The sequence below is a fragment of the Dioscorea cayenensis genome, chromosome 8 (genome assembly GCF_009730915.1).
Source record: "Dioscorea cayenensis subsp. rotundata cultivar TDr96_F1 chromosome 8, TDr96_F1_v2_PseudoChromosome.rev07_lg8_w22 25.fasta, whole genome shotgun sequence".
Lineage (NCBI taxonomy): Eukaryota > Viridiplantae > Streptophyta > Magnoliopsida > Dioscoreales > Dioscoreaceae > Dioscorea > Dioscorea cayenensis.
The window spans coordinates 19,916,798-19,935,754 of NC_052478.1; the positions used below are offsets into that span (position 1 = coordinate 19,916,798).

At 30.2% G+C, this 18,957-nt stretch overlaps 1 protein-coding gene across 2 annotated transcripts; it reads right to left on the minus strand.

Moving 5' to 3' along the window:
* Positions 1-3,668: 3,668 nt before the first annotated feature.
* LOC120267562 (probable receptor-like protein kinase At1g30570) lies at positions 3,669-7,030 on the minus strand. 2 transcript variants are annotated; one of them, XM_039275241.1, is made up of 2 exons: positions 6,862-7,030; positions 3,669-6,682 (listed from the first exon to the last, which is right to left on the minus strand). In XM_039275241.1, the coding sequence occupies exon 2, from the start codon at positions 6,455-6,457 to the stop codon at positions 3,923-3,925; it is 2,535 nt and encodes an 844-aa protein (XP_039131175.1). In that variant the 5' UTR covers positions 6,458-6,682; positions 6,862-7,030; the 3' UTR covers positions 3,669-3,922. The 2 variants fall into 2 exon arrangements, with proteins under 2 accessions (XP_039131175.1, XP_039131176.1); XM_039275242.1 differs by having other exon boundaries at positions 6,785-7,030.
* Between the last annotated feature and the right edge of the window lie 11,927 nt (positions 7,031-18,957).

Consider the following 18,957-nt stretch of genomic DNA (forward strand, 5'->3'; position numbering starts at 1 on the left):
TATTAATATATTAAATTTGTAAATATTTAAAAAAATGTAAAAATAAATGACAAAATTAAAAAACTCTACTGTATATAAGGTCATTTATCAATTTAAATATCAAATTTGAGTAGGTTTTTATAATATAATTATGGGTTTAATATTATATTTGCTCATTATTAATTATTATAATATTTTTTTTATATTTAATTATTGACCCCGGTTCGACCCGGTTGAACCCATTGACCCCTGACCCCTGAGCTTAGCCGGGTCATTGCCCGGGCCGGGTCTGACAACCTTAGATAATACTATATACTCATTTTTCACTATTTTATAGCACTGTTTAGAATACTATTTCACATCACTATACATGTTTCTTATTACATGCACTGTTTCAAAAAGATGGATCATTTACAACTATTGGATTAAAATCTAACGGCTAAAAGATGGATGTGGTAAAAGATGAATCCTCTGTGTAACACACTAATTAATAAAGTTACTTATTTCACATCTAAATTTGATAAAATATCTAAATTATCTTTAATTTTTTAAAAAAATTTACCGTCTTAAAAAATTCAAAATTATGAAAGGTTGATAAACCACTGGCATAGCATTAGTCTCATTCCATGGCATTAATGTAGAGTTTAAATCCCGTTAGATGTGTTGAATCTTGTGTCACCATCAATTTTCTGCCGGCACGCATGCCAGTATACCACTGAATATACTGCATTTGCCGTATTTATCAAAAAAGAAAAATTAAAATATTTATTTTGACCCTCAGGTTAAAAAAAAATAATAATTAGTCCTCAATCTAAGACTCAGAAAAAATATCTAACATTTTGACCACATTAGTTGTTAATTTATACCAGAAATAAGTAAATTTATGTTACTAAACATTAAAATCAATATTGTTTTATTTTAAAGATAAAAACTAACAAGGATCTAAATTTCACCAATATTAATTATTTCAATCTAGAATATAATTATGTATAATGTAATATTTCAAGTTGAGTTAGGGAGTTATGATCATAAATAAAGGAAATATATAATTTGCTGCTTTTATGGGGGGCTATGAATGTTTTTTTTTATATATTTATATAATACCCTAAAAAATCAATTACCGATTTAAAATACTTTAAAACTCCCCTTGTATTAAAAAATTCAGAATAAAAAATTTATTTATGTATTGATTTTTATTATTATTATTTTAAATGAGTTATCACATTAACTTATGAGCATGTTCTTCCCATGTGCTATCCTAATTTAATATAAATATATTAATAATAATTATAAGAGGAATTGCTCAAAAGCTCCAAACAACTTTACATTGAGCAAAAAAGACCTTTAATTTTTTCAAATTCTTTGAAAATTCCTCTTTTTTTCTAAAATTACTTTTAAGTCCAACAGGAAGATAACCTCGGTTTTACTATTCTTGCATCACTTTCAATTTTTAGTTTTGCAGTTTTGGTACTTCGGATTTACTATTCTTACATCATCTTCAGTTTTTAGTTTTGCTCTTTGACTTTTTTGTATCTGCTTATATTTGACGAATCTATTCAAATTTGTGTGAATAAAATTTGAACTTCCATAGGTGACTGAAGGATGAAATGAAACTGATTGTAGAAAAGAGGGACTGTAGAGGATAATATTTTGTCAGAAAAGTTTATTGGACTAAACAAAAAGTTCTAAGGACTAATAAATAATTTTCCAAAAAAGAATGAACTGCTTATTAGTTTTGGATAATTTTTAATTATTAAATTTCTCTTTTTTGTCAATTTACTTTTGGTCCCGTTTGCAACACTGATAAATGGGCTGACATAACAAGGTCAAAATTGGCATTTTACAAATTATTTTAAATTAAAAACAACTAGGAACGGGAAGTCCCTCCCACTATCGATTGTTCAATTCCCATTCCGCCACCCAAAAATAAATAAATAAATAAATAATAATGATAATAATAATAATAATACAAAACTTAATATAATAATAACAATAATAATATAAAATTCAATCCAATGCAATAGAAATACAAAACTCTAACAAAACAAATTAAAAAAAAAATTCAAGAACTCAAAAATAAACTTTGCTCATATCACTCTAACAATACATAATAACAAATGAACAACAATATCAATTTCTAGGTAATTAGTTAAATATTAAATTAAAAGTCCTCGACCCTCACTTAATGTTGAGAGAAACAACTATATATTCCTAGTATTTTAATATTCTAATGCGATGCAAAACACATGTACAACATTAAATATTTCAAACTATAAACGATAAGTATCCAATGCCACCATAAAATATGAAATAAAAAAAAATTAAATTTTAGATGGTGCACATATTGCCGCATTATATAAAATAACCAAAGTACAACAGGAGTCGAGAGGAGGAGGGTCAAGGGGTACCCTTGGCCTAACCTATACATACATTATACATTTATATATATATATATATATATATGTATATTACACATTGTTTAATATATATAATATATACAGTATTATATCTTAATCCAAGAGACTCGTTGTCTAAACAAGATCTTCAAGTTGTAAAAAAAACAACTTCACACCTATATTCATGATGTTAGAAAAAAATTGATTTTGTTAAATGCAATGATTCTACAAGTCTAATTAGTTAAAACTAAAAAGCATTTAGTTTTTCTATTAGTTAATCACCTTATTAAATTGGAATTGGTATTTTTGTTGGCAATGACCTCAATTAAAAGATTCTTCTCAATAATGAACATTATCCAAATTGAGTTTTGCAATAAAATAAAAAATAAATGGTTGAATGATATGATGATATGCTACATCGGTTCAAAATATGCAAAGCCTAAAGATTTAACTCCCACCTCATAGTGATAAGTATTAGCAAGATTTATACTTTTTATATATTTTTTAAAATGTTAATTATTATAATCTCAAGATTGAATCTTTCTCTGTGAATCTGTTGAAAATTTATCTCCAATAAATAACTTAAATTAAATATTTATAGGAAAAAAAAACCAAAACCATTTGGTTCAAATTTGGAACAAATTAAACCACACATCATTACTTCTAAACATCAGATGCAGTACTTTTATAAACAACTGATAAATCATGGTGTTACATGATCAATGGAAATACTTGAAAAATGAATTGCCCAAACTAATAATTCGCAACAGTAATACATTGAATCTTTCAAGTTTGATCTCATGTGAGTCAATTGTAAAGATTGAGTGCTATTCAGAACAAAGAATTTAGAAAGCTAAACCATATGTATTATAAACTAACTGCAATTTCGACAGAAAAACTGAGAGATTGGAAAGTATCAATTTCCTATAACTAGATTGAAATAGTGCGATAAATCAGTGGCATCTCTTTCTTCAAAAGATTATAAAAAACGAAGCTTGTTTCCGATGCAAGTGATTGTCTAAGCAAAAGCATATCTAACATTTGAAAATAAGAAATTAAAAATAAAAACTATTGCATTCAATACTGCAGTAATGCAGTGATATTATCATGCATCAGATATAACACTCTTCAGAAATGAAAGTGTCAACAAGTAATCCTTGACAGGATGAGAAGTGAAAATGAACAAAGTATATTAGTGTGACTAAGAACCAAACAACTGCCGAGAACACGCACCAAAGATTTCAGAACTTTGATAAAAAAATCGGAAATACTGAAAACCAACATAAAGTCGAACATCAATTGTTCTTTCATTAATTAGTACACCAATAAATCGCATAACATGGTTAACAAATCCATTCTAGGATTTTACAAGCATATATATATGGAAAAGGTACAGAAATCAATTCTAGAACATATGAAAAAATGAATAGCTACCCCGATTGAGTATACTACTCGGTTGTTTCTTATATGAGAACATCAAGAACTGCAAGCAAGATACCAGTTTAGTAGTTCAACAATTTGTAGAACTGACCTTGATTAAAGACTACTCACTGCCTGAAATTTTCTGTAGAATTATAGTTGCTTCTTGATACATTTGGAGAGGCTGTCTCTCCCTCCTTGATCTGCGGGAGATTGATTGCCATATCAGCAAACCTCAGCTCACTGCTTGAAAAAGATTCCACGTTTGAACTTTCAGTATATGCTTCATGCAACTGCAAGGCGTACTCGAGGTGCCAAAGTACTTCACCCATTGTAGGCCGATTTTTCCCTTCGTCGGCCAGGCATTTCTCTGCAATCTCACCAAATTTCTTCAATGACTCCAAGGAATAGTTCCCCTTTAAATGCGGGTCGAGGATGGTCTCAAGTGAATGCTGCCGTTGCCACCTTATCGCCCATTCAGCAAGGTTGATCTGGTCTTTCGGTAATGTTGGGTTTATTACTGGTCGTGCACATACAACTTCGAACAGCACAACACCGAAAGAATAGACATCGGATTTTTGTGTTAGTTGCTGCCGCCGAAAGTATTCAGGATCAAGGTATCCAAAACTTCCTTTTACAGCAGTGCTGACATGCGTATGGTCCAACCCAGGGCCAGTTTTGGACAGCCCGAAGTCCGCCATTTTAGCAACAAAGTTCTCATCCAACAATATATTCGTTGTCTTGATATCTCTGTGGATTATGCATCTATCTGCTCCAGTGTGAAGATAGTGAAGTCCTCGTGCCGCACCGATGCATGCCTCGAGCCGTTGCTTCCACGTCAAAGCGGGGAGATCACTACCAAAAAGATGGCTTCTCAAGGTCCCATTTGCCATGTACTCATAGACCAAGATCATCTCACTCTGCTCATCACAGTATCCAATCAACGAGACCAAATGCCGGTGCCGAAGTTTCGAGAGCATCTCTATTTCCGTTTCAAATTCTGCTAGACCCTGCTCAGACTGTGGATTTGCTCGCTTGATCGCCACTGGGGTACCTTCCTCAATTTCACCTTTAAAAACTTTGCCAAAACCACCAGTTCCAATAGCTAAAGACTCATCGAAGTTATTTGTAGCACTTTTAATTTCAGCTAAAGTGAACCTCCTTCCTGTTCTATTACATAATGAAGCAGTGGCACATAATGGAGATTTGTAAGACCGAGCATTCGTGGTGCTTCCCATGGCACCATGAAGGGAAAGTGGGAGCCAACCGGGCGAAGTCTCTTTCACAGGAACTGCCACTTTCTTTCTTTGAATGCATAAGCAGAAGATAAAAGCACCGATTAATGAAATGATTAATACAGAGAGAATACCGGAACCAATGGACACCCACAGAATCTTATTCTTTGGTTGACTGCCAGCTGACCCTGGCTGATTAATGGTAATCCTATTCGAGGCATGAGCAAGATCTCCATTCCGACTTAGTTTGAAGATTTCCATCCCATTCAGAAATGCATCAGTACTTGGAGAACCTGTCAACGGATCCGGCCCAAGCTGAACCCAGAGAGTGTCTGTCTGCTGTGGAACGGAATCCACATAATCCTGATGATATGCTTTGTTGATGCCTCCTGCTTGGGCAAACACATCGTAATCCTCAGCAGCCGTCTTGTTGTTAATGTAGATCTTGAAGAGTCTCTGATTTTGTTTATCAAAGATGAACTCACAAAAGTGCAACCTGATCAAATAGTCAAAGTTGGGATCAACATTGAATTCCCACGACATGTTGAACCTCTTCTCGGCGACACCATTATCAGTCATTATCCTTGCTGTTTCATAGACAAGTAGAGGCGCAACAAAGGAATCATTGTTTGAATAACTAATGCTAGATCTGTTTGACAGGATAGATGCAGCATTCACAGAAAACATATATTTCTCATCTGACTCCCATTTTCTCCACATGTCTTTGTCTTCACTTGATTCAGATGCCGGCACTCCAACATTCAATCTAAACATGGTTTCCATTCCCCGTTCAGCCAAATTAAGATCAGTTTTAAGACCATTCCCACCAACTCTATTAACAGTGTCAACAAACAACTGATTGATGACTGGCACAACCTCGATAGCGTTCACAAACGCGAAGAATCCAGATTTGGGAATAAAAACAATCTCCAGTTGATTCGTACTGATATTGAGAAAATACTCCTTGACCAGAGATGAATAATTTGACATGGTTCTTGTATTCTTCCATGAAATCTCTCCGGGGATGTCAAGCGCAGAGACAAGCTTCAGACTGTTCGCACTCACATCAAATGCGGATTCATTAATGTTGAAACTCCTGAAGGAGAACGGAAAGAAGTGAAGCCTGACAAAATAAGTCCCAGGAAACACACTGATCTTGTAGGTTGAAGTCACATTGAAGAACCGGGCAGTTCGATAAAGGCTTCCATAAGTAGGCTCATTGTCAACGGTGTCAATAAATGCAACAATTCCAGAATAACTCAGAGTGAAATTTTCAGTGGTCGAGATATCACCAATCCATTTCCTACCATCAACATTGGTGCTTGAATTCGACCCACAATCAATGAAAAGGGCATTCCGTTGAGCCTCTCCAACATTTGAATGAACAAAGAGAATAACAATAACAAAAAGCAAGACATGCCACTTCATTCTCCAGATCTAAAAACTTCTAAATCAGATCCTTGAATCCAGAATATAACAACAAATTCAATTGAGAACAAGAGATCCCCTAATCATTCCATCGATGCTTGAGATGCCACCAACACTGATGTCCAGAACCACACACCAAACTGCCCAATCCTCCAAATTTCCAGTCCCATAAACAATGCAAAGCAAAAGAAGAGATCTTTGAAACAAAACAGCAAGCTTTTCAAACTACAAAGATCCAAAAGCAATAGTGAATAACCTCAGCCAACAACAATCAACAAGCACTTTCATTTCAACACAAAAAAATGCAACTCATAACCAGAGATTTACACAGATCTAGTGAACAGCAAATCCTCCAAAAACAGAATGAACAATCCAACACAAAGAGAACTAGGGAAAGGAGACACCTTTCCGGGATGAAAAGCTTGGATTTTTGCTACTTAATCTTCAGCAGGAGACTGAAACAAGGCAACAGCAAGAGGTCAGAGTACATTGTGACTTCTCTTCAAGTGGTTTCTTATACTTTCCTTGAGGAAAGACAAGATCTTGTGAGACTAGAGAGTGTTTGTGTTTGTGTTTCTTCAGAAAAGCACCATCCCAAAACACAAGGCATGTATATTTATGTTTTTTAGAACATAAAAATTTGGGGAAATTTGCATATGTACCCTTATAAAAATCTATAATTATATCTTCACTCTATTAAAATCATATTTACCTTAAAAAAACCAATATTTGTGTTTATATTTGTGTAAATTTTATTTTCACAATTTTGCTCCATTCTCAATGATTTTCTAAAGGATGGTGGGTTGCGCCAACCAGTAGTGAAGTTCTTCTGGCGTAATACATGCCCATGAAAGATCAATCTTTTCAACTGGCTCGTGTGGAAGAATAAAATTCTCTCTTAAGAATTTCTCAAAAAGAAAGTGCAACAAGTTCCCCACGACTACCTATGTAATGTGTCACTTTGAGATTGAATTGGTTGATCATCTCTTCCTTCAGTGCCCTTTTGTGAAAATTATTTGGGTTTATTTTATCAACCTTCTTCAATTGCCAGGGCCAGCTCTCTCAATGAGTTTGCTTTGAGAGTCGTGGAGGATGTTAGCTCGGCCTTCATTAAGGATTATGGGAGACTTAGTTATAAAAGCAATTGTGTGGAATGTGTGGCTTGCTAGAAATGATCATATTTTTAATGCTCTTGCTTTGCTTGCTCATGTTATTATTCTGAAAATTGACCATATGTTGTTATCCTAGTTCTCATCTGTTACGGGCGGTGCCAAAGAGAAGATGACCGACTCCATGACGACCATTCGCAGAAGTCTGGAGTTCTTAAGACCTTGTGTTGCGAACACTAGTGGGGTTCTAACGTCTGAGGAGGTTTAAGACCTGGGTACGAGCTAAAGTTCGTGTTGTGGCTTTGGGGTCTTGGGGGGCCTGGTTGGAGCCTCTCTCCTCTTGCTAGTGTTTTGCATTTTGGCTATCTTTTGTTGCTTTACCACATCTAGTGGTTTGTTGTAGTTTCTTCTCATCTCCAGGTCAATTCCTGGAGGTTTTTGTTCTATTTCAGTTCTAATAGAAGTGATTTTTTTTTAAAAAAAAAAAACTTTATTGTTATATAGGTAATGAACAAATAGACCCTCTAAAATTAAGGTATTTATAAAAAAAAACCCATTATTTTGAAAATTCCCAAAAGGTCTTTTTTTTCTAACAGTTTACTTTTCAAATATTTCTGATATAAAAATGGCAGATATTGACATAAAGGTACCTGATGTTGACAAGATTGGCTCTCTGGTTTTTAAGCCGAAAGGTCAAATTTTAAACGCAAATGTACTATATGTTAAGTGAAAACTTATGTGGTTAAATGGAAACTATATATTTTAAGCAACAAGTATATGTTGTAAAATATAATAAACTAACGGAGTGAGTTGCATTAATTGAAAATAAACGGTTAAAAAAAAGAGGGACAATCTGGCAAATTCAATGTTAGAGGATCTATCTGGGATGTTTTGAAACTTCTAGAGAGTTATAATTCATTTTCCTATATATATATATATATATATATATAGATATCCTATTAAAACATATTTGCATAAATACTTCAAAAAATAATAATATTCAAAAAAACTATTTTTAAAAATTATTGTTTAGTCTTCATCATTTCACTCCAATCTCATTGCCAAAATATAACACAACAAAAATGGAGTAATGTGAAAATGGTATTTTTCAAAAAATAAATTCATGTCACATATGCGAGAATATGAATTTTTTTTAAAGATATACAATTATATATTTTGTAGGTATATGAATATTTAACATTAATATATATTTTATTTTTAAAATTTTAATTTTAAATGTAAATCATTGATATATATATATACACATACTCATACAAAAGTGCATGATTAAATATTTGACCTCAGCAACTGTGGGTTAGCCTAGCGGTAACTATCGTGTACTGTGATTGAGAGATCTCAAATTTGAGTCTCTCAACTTGCATTGCATTAGATCCCATGTTGAAGTTTTGTGTGATAAATACTTCTCATCCTCCTCTTTAGGGTTGCATGGTAAGAAGATTTATCTTTAGATGGTCATTCAAATCACCGTAACCGGTGCATTTTTATACTTGTATGTCTTTTGATTTGATGTTTGTCCCTTTTGTCAAAAATTAAATAAATATTTGACCTCATAACAAATCATGTTACACATATAACACATATTATATTTCAGAAATAAACTGAAATTCTTTTCAAATGATTTCATTCATTTTAAAAATAAATGCATGGTTTAATTTTAACTCCATTGGCAAATATAACAAAATGGGGCATAAATGCAAAATCAAGTGTTATAGGGGTATATATGCAGATTTCACAATAATATAAGGTATAAATATAATGAGCTCAAATTTGTCTTTATCCTCCCATTGGAAATATATATATTAATATATAAATAATGTAATAATATTATATATATATATATAAATGTATGAACGGTTGGTGGGGCACATGCATTTTGCCACTTTGAAACATAATTTATTTAGGCCTTTGGCTCATCTCTTTTTGATTTATTATTATTATTATTATTATTATTATTATTATTATTATTAAAGCATTAATAGATATGTAATATTTTTTTATTACGAATATAGATAAATTACGTGTCATGTCAGGAGTAAGTACATTTATAGAACTAAATTATAAATTTAATAACACTTATGTTCTTAACTTGCATAGACTAAGGTTTAAACTCACCTCTTCAAAGAGATACAAATAACTTGCGCGGACTGATGCCAATAGACTAAATGTCATTTTTAGGTATGTAAATTTATTCAAAGTTTTTATTTTTAAACAATATTTATTATTTTACTAAAATAATAGATTATGAATGACTTCATCTGTGATTTGTTTTTAATTATTAATTATTAATTATTAATTATTTTCTCCTTAAAAAGGTTTATTCTATTATTTTTTCTAAAACATTTTTTTACAATAATATAAAAACAATAACAGAATGACAACTAAGTCCATGAAATAATGAAAAAGTGAATGATTAGACCATCTTAATTCTATGTTCATTGAAAGTTCATCCTAATTTGTCATAGGGGCCCATACAAAGAACCTAATTAAGACATCTACTTTTCAAGATTTGATGTTTAATTTAATCATTAATTAAAAGAAGAAAAGAAATAAGGTTATATAAAAAATTGTTTTCTAATTTGTCGGCACGATGAAAAATTTATTCTTTTTTCTCTCTTTATTGTCCTTTCTAAGATGTTTCATGGTTATTATTTCCCATTAAAAAGTAATTGCCTTTTTTTCATTGACTTTTTTCCAATCTATTAATATATACTAATTTATAAAATTATTTATTTTAATCCTTAAATTAATAACAACTTTCATGTTACATGATGTATTATTAAACAAAGGTTAATATTTAAATTGTAATTTCCGGCCTTTTTGTTAGACCTAATCAAAGGGTTATTTTAGTAATTTTCATATCTTCAAAGCAAAATAGTTATTTTTCCATACCAAACTGTTAAGAAAAGGGTTTTAAACTGACAAAGCATAGAAACAAAAGGTAAACTCAGCTCTATATAATTTAAATCCTTATTTTTATATTCCAAAAATCCAAGTTTTCTCCTTTAACCAATTCTTTCCTTCACCTTAGCGAGATCTAGATCTGAGCTCATATATTATTAAAAAAAATGTTAACATGCAATTTTTTTATTTTTTATTTTAACAAAGGCGAGAAGTGTCGCTACTCAAAGAGGTTTCAAAAGAACATATAGATATGATGATGCTGCATGCATCAATTATTGTGGCTTAATGACCCCCTAAAGATTTATTATGTGGAACAAGCAAACACGCGAGGCAATTAGGATATGTCACATCCATCTAAAATGATATCTCAATGATCACAATCTCACAATGATAAATTTCCTATCTTATAATCCTGGAGATGTGGAGAATACTGTTCTTCTCACAGAAGACTCCTGTGAATAGTAGATGAACAATATTGATATAGTATTTCTATAGTATCTCTATAGTATGTTTGCATAATATTACGACACAAAAGATTCGATTTTGCATCACTCATTAGTTATTTTTGTGGCTTTCTTTAGACTAACTAGTGGTTGTCTAAACATGTAAATTGTGCAGAATTATCTGCCCCATATTTGTGTTTTCTCAAAAATAACAAAAAAAAATTACTAAAATGGTAAAATGTGATGTCGGACACTCTTTTATTTTAAAAAATAAATATAAATCCAATAAGATATATATATATATATATATATATATATATATATATATATATATATATATATATATATATTAGTCCTTAAAATTATGAAAACTTTTATTTTAGTCCCATTATGCATTATAAGAAAAATGTTAATATGCAAATTGGGCCAAACTAACTGCCACATAATTATGTGCAAGAAAACAAAAAGTCCTGAAATGGTAAAGTGTGGTATCTCACATTTTATTTCCATTTAAAAAAAATAATTCTAACTTATTGGGTTTAGGAAGTAAATTTGAAAGAAAGAATTGAAAAATTGAAGTAATACAACCCGTTATGTAAAATTTGGTTTACAAAATTTTCATTGTTTAGATTTAAAATGCTCTGAACATAATAGTGTCAAAGAAGAAGAAGTGCATAAAAAATAAATTGGAATTGATGGTTTTGCCCCTAAAAATACTTATTACCTACACTCATCATATTTTTCTAGTTTGAATATAAATCAAAAGTTAAATAATAAATGTTGATATATATATATATATATATATATATATATATATATATATATATATATATAAATGGAATTTTTGAGGTTTTCTATATAAATCGAAACTTTATGTTTCAAAAATATTAAATAATTAAATTTAATTAGGTAATAAATATTTTCAAATCAATGACATTCAATAAGACCAAAAATTCTTGTCATGAGAATGTAGGATGTTATATTTGCTTTCATGAAGCTCATTTTATTGTTTTCCAATTGGGGGACATGATGGGAATATTGACTTGAGACTTCTTCTTAGGTGTCTTATTAGTTATTTCTTAAAAAATAAATAAAAACAAATTGCATAATTGGTTTATATCTTTTTCTCAGTTTATTAAAATAACTATTTTTGGGGTTGTGTTAGAAACTACAAACTTTGGAATACTTTAAAAAAACACATCCAAACAAATCAAAATGATACTTGAAATTTTCGAAAACTATAAAGTTTTTAATTTAAAATAATTTATAAATATCTATCCAACCTGATGCGCTGTAAAAAAAACAAGGGTGATAATAAAATTTTTGACCGAGAAACACGACTACTCTCACAGAAGACCCACTAAAAGTCTACTTGAATAACATTGTGAAAAATATCTCATTGAGAAACAATAGATAAACAGTACTCTATAGCAAACGGGACCAAAAGTAAATTGACAAAAAAGAGAAATTTAATAATTAAAAATTATCCAAAACTAATAAGCAGTTCATTCTTTTTTGGAAAATTATTTATTAGTCCTTAGAACTTTTTGTTTAGTCCAATAAATTTTTCTGGCAAAATATTATCCTCTACAGTCCCTCTTTTCTACAATCAGTTTCATTTCATCCTCCAGTCATCTCTGGAAGTTCAAATTTTATTCACACAAATTTGAATAGATTCGTCAAATATAAGCGGATACACAAAAAGCCAAAGAGCAAAACTAAAAATTGAAGATGATGTAAGAATAGTAAATCCGAAGTACCAAAACTGCATAACTAAAAATTGAAAGTGATGCAAGAGTAGTAAAACCGAGGTTATCTTCCTATTGGACTTAAAAGTAATTTTAAAAAAAAGGAGGAATTTTCAAAGAATTTGAAAAAATTAAAGGTCATTTTTGCTCAATGTAAAGTTGTTTGGAGCTTTTGAGCAATTCCTCTTATAATTATTATTAATATATTTATATTAAATTAGGATAGCACATGGGAAGAACATGCTCAAAAGTTAATGTGATAACTCATTTAAAATAATAATAATAATAATAAAAATCAATACATAAATAATTTTTTTATTCTGAATTTTTTAATACAAGGGGAGTTTTAAAGTATTTTAAATCGGTAATTGATTTTTTAGGGTATTATATAAATATAAAAAAAAAACATTCATAGCCCCCCCATAAAAGCAGCAAATTATATATTTCCTTTATTTATGATCATAACTCCCTAACTCAACTTGAAATATTACATCATACATAATTATATTCTAGATTGAAATAATTAATATTGGTGAAATTTAGATCCTTGTTAGTTTTGATCTTTAAAATAAAACAATATTGATTTTAATGTTTAGTAACATAAATTTACTTATTTCTGGTATAAATTAACAACTAATGTGGTCAAAATGTTAGATATTTTTTCTGAGTCTTAGATTGAGGACTAATAATTTTTTTTTTTTTAACCTGAGGGTCAAAATAAATATTTTAATTTTTCTTTTTTGATAAATACGGCAAATGCAGTATATTCAGTGGTATACTGGCATGCGTGCCGGCAGAAAATTGATGGTGACACAAGATTCAACACATCTAACGGGATTTAAACTCTACATTAATGCCATGGAATGAGACTAATGCTATGCCAGTGGTTTATCAACCTTTCATAATTTTGAATTTTTTAAGACGGTAAATTTTTTAAAAAAATTAAAAATAATTTAGATATTTTATCAAATTTAGATGTGAAATAAGTAACTTTATTAATTAGTGTGTTACACAGAGGATTCATCTTTTACCACATCCATCTTTTAGCCGTTAGATTTCAATCCAATGGTTGTAAATGATCCATCCTTTTGAAACAGTACATGTAATAAGAAACATGTATAGTGATGTGAAATAGTATTCTAAACAGTGCTATAAAATAGTGAAAAATGAGTATATAGTATTATCAATAATTGCATAGTGGGATGCATAATTTTTTGATCTGGACCAGGAACCAAAAATTGTGGGCTAGGGGGCGAATTGTAAAATAAAAAAATTAATTAATAAAATTTTCCAAAAATTTTTAAAATTTATATATATGCTAATTTATAATTTATTTATAAAAATCAATGTCAAACAATACAATAAATTTTTATAAAAACTCTGCTAAAAATATAATTTTATATATTATATAAATTAATTTGTAAAAAACCAAAAACTAATACATATATTTTTTTTAAAAAAATGTACTATGATAAAATAATTTATAAAATATCAAGAGATCAAATAAATTTTTTTTGTAAATATTTTTTTTAATTATTATGTTTTAAATTATAGTATTAATTTGTAAAAAAAATTTGGATATTTCTTTAAAAATAAAAATAAAAACCCCTCTGGAAAGAGAGAGGGTTTTTTTTTTTTAAAATATATATATATATATATAGAAGCAGTAAAAAAGAGGAGGGCCCCTCCGGCCCTGATGTGAACAGTCCAATTATAGTGATTCAACCAATCACAGCAGTACTCTCATATATATATATATATATATATATATATAATGTCTTGTTTGTTTGCAAGGAATGAAAGTATGGAAGGAATGAGATATGAATGAAAATAAGGGGATGAATTAGGAGGGAGGATGAATTAGGAATGTAAAGAATATTATTTAGGTAGAGGGTATAGGAGAGTAATTTATTGGGAATGGAAAAAGCAAAAAGAAGAAATATGTGGATAATGTCTTTTGTGCCCTTTTTAAATGAATATTAAATAAATAAATAAATATATTAGTTAATAATATTATTTTATTTATTATATGTTATCATTATTGTTATAATTTTAATTTTTTTATTTTTTATAATTAATTTTACAATTAATCTTCATTATTATTATTGTTGTTTTTTTACAATGTTATCATTTTATTTTTATTATTTTAAAATTAATTTAATTCTTTTTTGTTTTTATTATTACTGTTTTTTTAACAGTATTATTTTATTTTTAATATGTTATCATTATTATTTTTTTACAATGTTGTCAACATTTTTTCTAAACATAATATATATATATATATATTGTTTTTCCAATTTTACAAAGTGCAAAAAAGTTCCACAAGAACAAATAAGGAACAAGAACCTGAATAAACAAACATACAACAAAGATAAAACAACCATGTGAACATAGGCAAAGTAATTATTTTGGCATAAAGAAACAACCATGTGAATATGTCAGCAAGATAGAAACAAGTTCAAAGTAAGAATGAGAGTAGTGTCTTGAAACAATTTTCTTGGCATAAATAAACAAACTAAAGAAGCAAATCGGAGACATTGTCAATATCATTAAAAAATTTAATTTGCATGGAGATGCTAAATAAGGTCGAATCTTGTGCTTGTGTCCTTGATCGCTACTTCAACTTTTTTAGGCGTACTTCAATCAAGTAAATCAAGCAAGTAGAATAATTAGTCTATGACCAAACAACAATTGAAGCTAAAATGTAGAGTTAGCAAATTAGTAACATTCAATAATCTAGCGAAATGACATTCCAAACTACTGTAATGAGTTTCCTCTAATAACCTAGCCAAACAACATTTAATCAATCAATCAGTCTTGATCAACTTATGAAACAAACATTGTGAGAAAACTTAATATCAATATTGATTCCAAGTGGGGAAAACAATGATCTTCTTGTTGTTCGGTAAGTTGAAAAAGATTTCAAGTACAGGTTTTGGTTTTCTCAATAGAACACCGTGGTAAAGAATGGCTGACTTTAATACATAATGGAAATGTCGGTTAATCATTTCTCTGGATCGGACGAAATCAAATTTAATTATCCTATTCTCGATATGGTGTGCTATAGTGTTAAGAAACATTCCCGTCATTTCTTGGACCTCGGCATTTACAATGCCTCACAGCCCATCAGTAGTAGTTAGTAACTGACACAAATTATGGAAACATCGTCGGTCCATACGCAACTTGTCGACACATTTTATATCACTTTTGTAAACCACACGGTGAAGGTATTCTTGTTGTCTGAGGTGCCGTGTGGATGTTGATACAATCTCCTGTTGAATCATTTTATTTCTATGGTTTCGTTGCTTGATTGCACATGTGGCGATCATGAGGCTTAGCACGTAGATGTAACACATAATCATTGCGGCATATTGTTGAAGTTGTTTAATATTTTTCATATCTAAAATAACAATTGCATGCATAAGAACTCAGTTAGCCATTGCTATCGTATTTGTGTGCATTTGTGTGGCAGGGAATCATTAAATAATAATTAAAAAAGGTGGTTGCTAATCATCTAAGGTTCTAACATTGGTCTTTCATAGAGGCTACATTATTTATCAACACATGGTCACCAAATTAAAAGAATTTTGAGAAACACATGGTTTGAAGATTAGCCTTTTATGGAGGCTGCATTACTTAGTAAGATATTGTCACTAAACTGATGACTAAAATTCTCAAGAGAAACTAACTTAAATTGGCAGAGAAACTACGGAGTTGGAAGACAGGCAAAGTAGTCCCTTGCCTATAAAGCTGCCAGGTGTTGTTCTGTAAATGAACTAAGAAGACATCATACACAAGAAATAACATAGATGGCAATGTGGTTTTCATAAAAGTGGCTTAAAAAGTTCAAATTTTAATGACATGCAGGTGAAACTAGTTTCAAGCAATTAAGGGCATAATCCCATGACTAGTCTTGAATAAAGTGACTTCTATATTCAACCAGGAAATATCCCTTTCTCATCACACCACCTTTTATTGCATTTTTTTAATTCATACTAGTCACTGATTACATGTCAAAATTAATAAAAAAAAAAAATTGAACGATGATTAAGTTGTAATTGAATGCACAGAAACTAGGTCATCCTTCTGAGCACACTATCAACTTTCGAATATGGTTTAAGCATGTAAGTTTAACAAAGTTTAGCAGTGATTCTATTTCAAAAACATATTGTTGAGGATGCAACTGTTGAAATATCCAACAAAATTTGCACATACTAAAAAAAGACAAGAATAGATTACATAAAATTCTATGAATTAGACTAATGGCATACACATGCATCAAAACATGCTAAAGAATACCATTTTCAATCATATTTCAAAAAATCCAATCACAAAAATTTTAACATCCTCCACCAACCACGAAAACACAGAAACCCTCAAATATCAACAAGAAAACCACTCAAAAAATTAAACATTTTGCCCTTTTACAACCTCCAACATATATTTAAAGAAGAAAAAAAAAACAAACAAACCAATCATGCATAGATTGAGTGAAGTGAAGGTATGAAAGAAAGACCACTAGTGAGGAAAAGTGACTATATACTGTTGCAAAAAAGAGAGGAACTATGGCACCAATCAGTGTCCTTTCATTTTTCCAAACATATATGCAGTGCGTGTATGTATATATATATATATATATATCTAGAGAATTTAAAATATAACTAACAACAAACCCTAAAAGGAGAGTGATTTTCACTGTTTCTTTGTTCATGAACCATGAAAGTAGCTAAAATAAAAGGGAAGCATGGACGGTAGAATTTAATGACTCTGTAACCAAAAGCAAGAATCACAACCATTCTACTCTCTCTACATCTATGCCACATAATTTTCATCTTATATAACATATAATCAATACATACTAAAAGCTAAAAAGATTGATTTTCAGTGTTTCTTGTTCACCTGTCACTTCGAAATAACTCAATAAATAATACAATATCATGACAAATTATTCAATTTGTTTTGTATGAAATTATGCATCCAAATATTGTGCTTAACAGAACTCATTTGATAATGCAAAGGACTTACATAAAATGGGTTTCAATTCATAATATTGTAGGAGCAAATGGCAAAAATTAGATGATTCTGTGTGTAATGGCAGAAACACACTTTAAGAACAACATTTTTATTAATGATAGTAATCAAGCAAAAGGCTAATTATACTTGTTGATTGCAAAATGACTAAAATGTTCTGAGTAGTAAATAAAACTTGGGTTATGTACTTACATTAGAATTATAATGCTTTACCTTTTTGACATAGACATTATAATCCTAGGATAATTTGGTATTCCATGCTTTAAAACATCATATTCTCTCCTATTGTATAAAACAAATAATTTTGTGTTTTTCTTCACCAAACAGAGAGTTCAAGGATGATGATTGAGGTACTGATGTTTCATAACCACCAAGGTAAGCACAAATGTAAACCCAACAACATGCAAGAGATATCCCTTGACACATATAAGTCAACTTTGAGGCCAATTTTCATTCTACTTTTAATTGTAAATTTGTAACTTATGTAATAGATATGCATTTTTATTCATATCCATTCTGATTTTTAAGATCCCTTTCCTTCTAGTTAGAATTAAAAAGGCTCTAGGGCTTCAATTGGCAAAGCTCTCAAATTAAAATTGGCATGTCTTCAAATTAATATATTAAAGAAGTCCACCATTCTAAGGCCAACATTAGGGGTATAGCAAGGCTAATAGACTATCTCTTTCTATATATATATAGGTTTTAGATATTAATTGTTATTGTTGTTCTTATAGATGTAGAATATAATTACTTAGTTTTCTGGCTTCCCATCATCAACATTTCATGCATTTGATTAGAAAAATCTTGCTTCTGTTTTTCAAACTTTCAACAGTAAAAAAGAACAAATTTCTGAAATGATTCCATAGATTTATCTGCACCGGAGGAATCGGAGAGAGGAAGAAAAGTAACCCCAGGGATATTGGATTAGTAGCGATGGAGAAGCTCTGCACGCCTTCGCCAGGAGAGCATCGATCGAAGTGGAGCCCTTGGAGAAGGATGACGAGCGAGGAGATCGACAGAGAAGAAGTCTGGCTTTCTCTCAGCGCTGGTTACTCTCACAAACCAAAGAAAAGGACAAAACATGATGGAAAAACAATTGAAATCAGGGGTAAAATGGACATTTCAAGATCTGGATTGGGTAATCCTAGAGAAAATTGGATGTATGCCCATCAGGGTTCTCCCTTCATCTCATTCCTTAAAGATTCCTCCCTAATTCCTATACTTATCAACCAAACAATGGATTGGAC

Excerpts from the sequence above, each read along its gene's own strand:
- LOC120267562 (XM_039275241.1), bottom strand. The coding sequence starts at position 6,457 with ATGAAGTGGCATGTCTTGCTTTTTGTTATTGTTATTCTCTTTGTTCAT.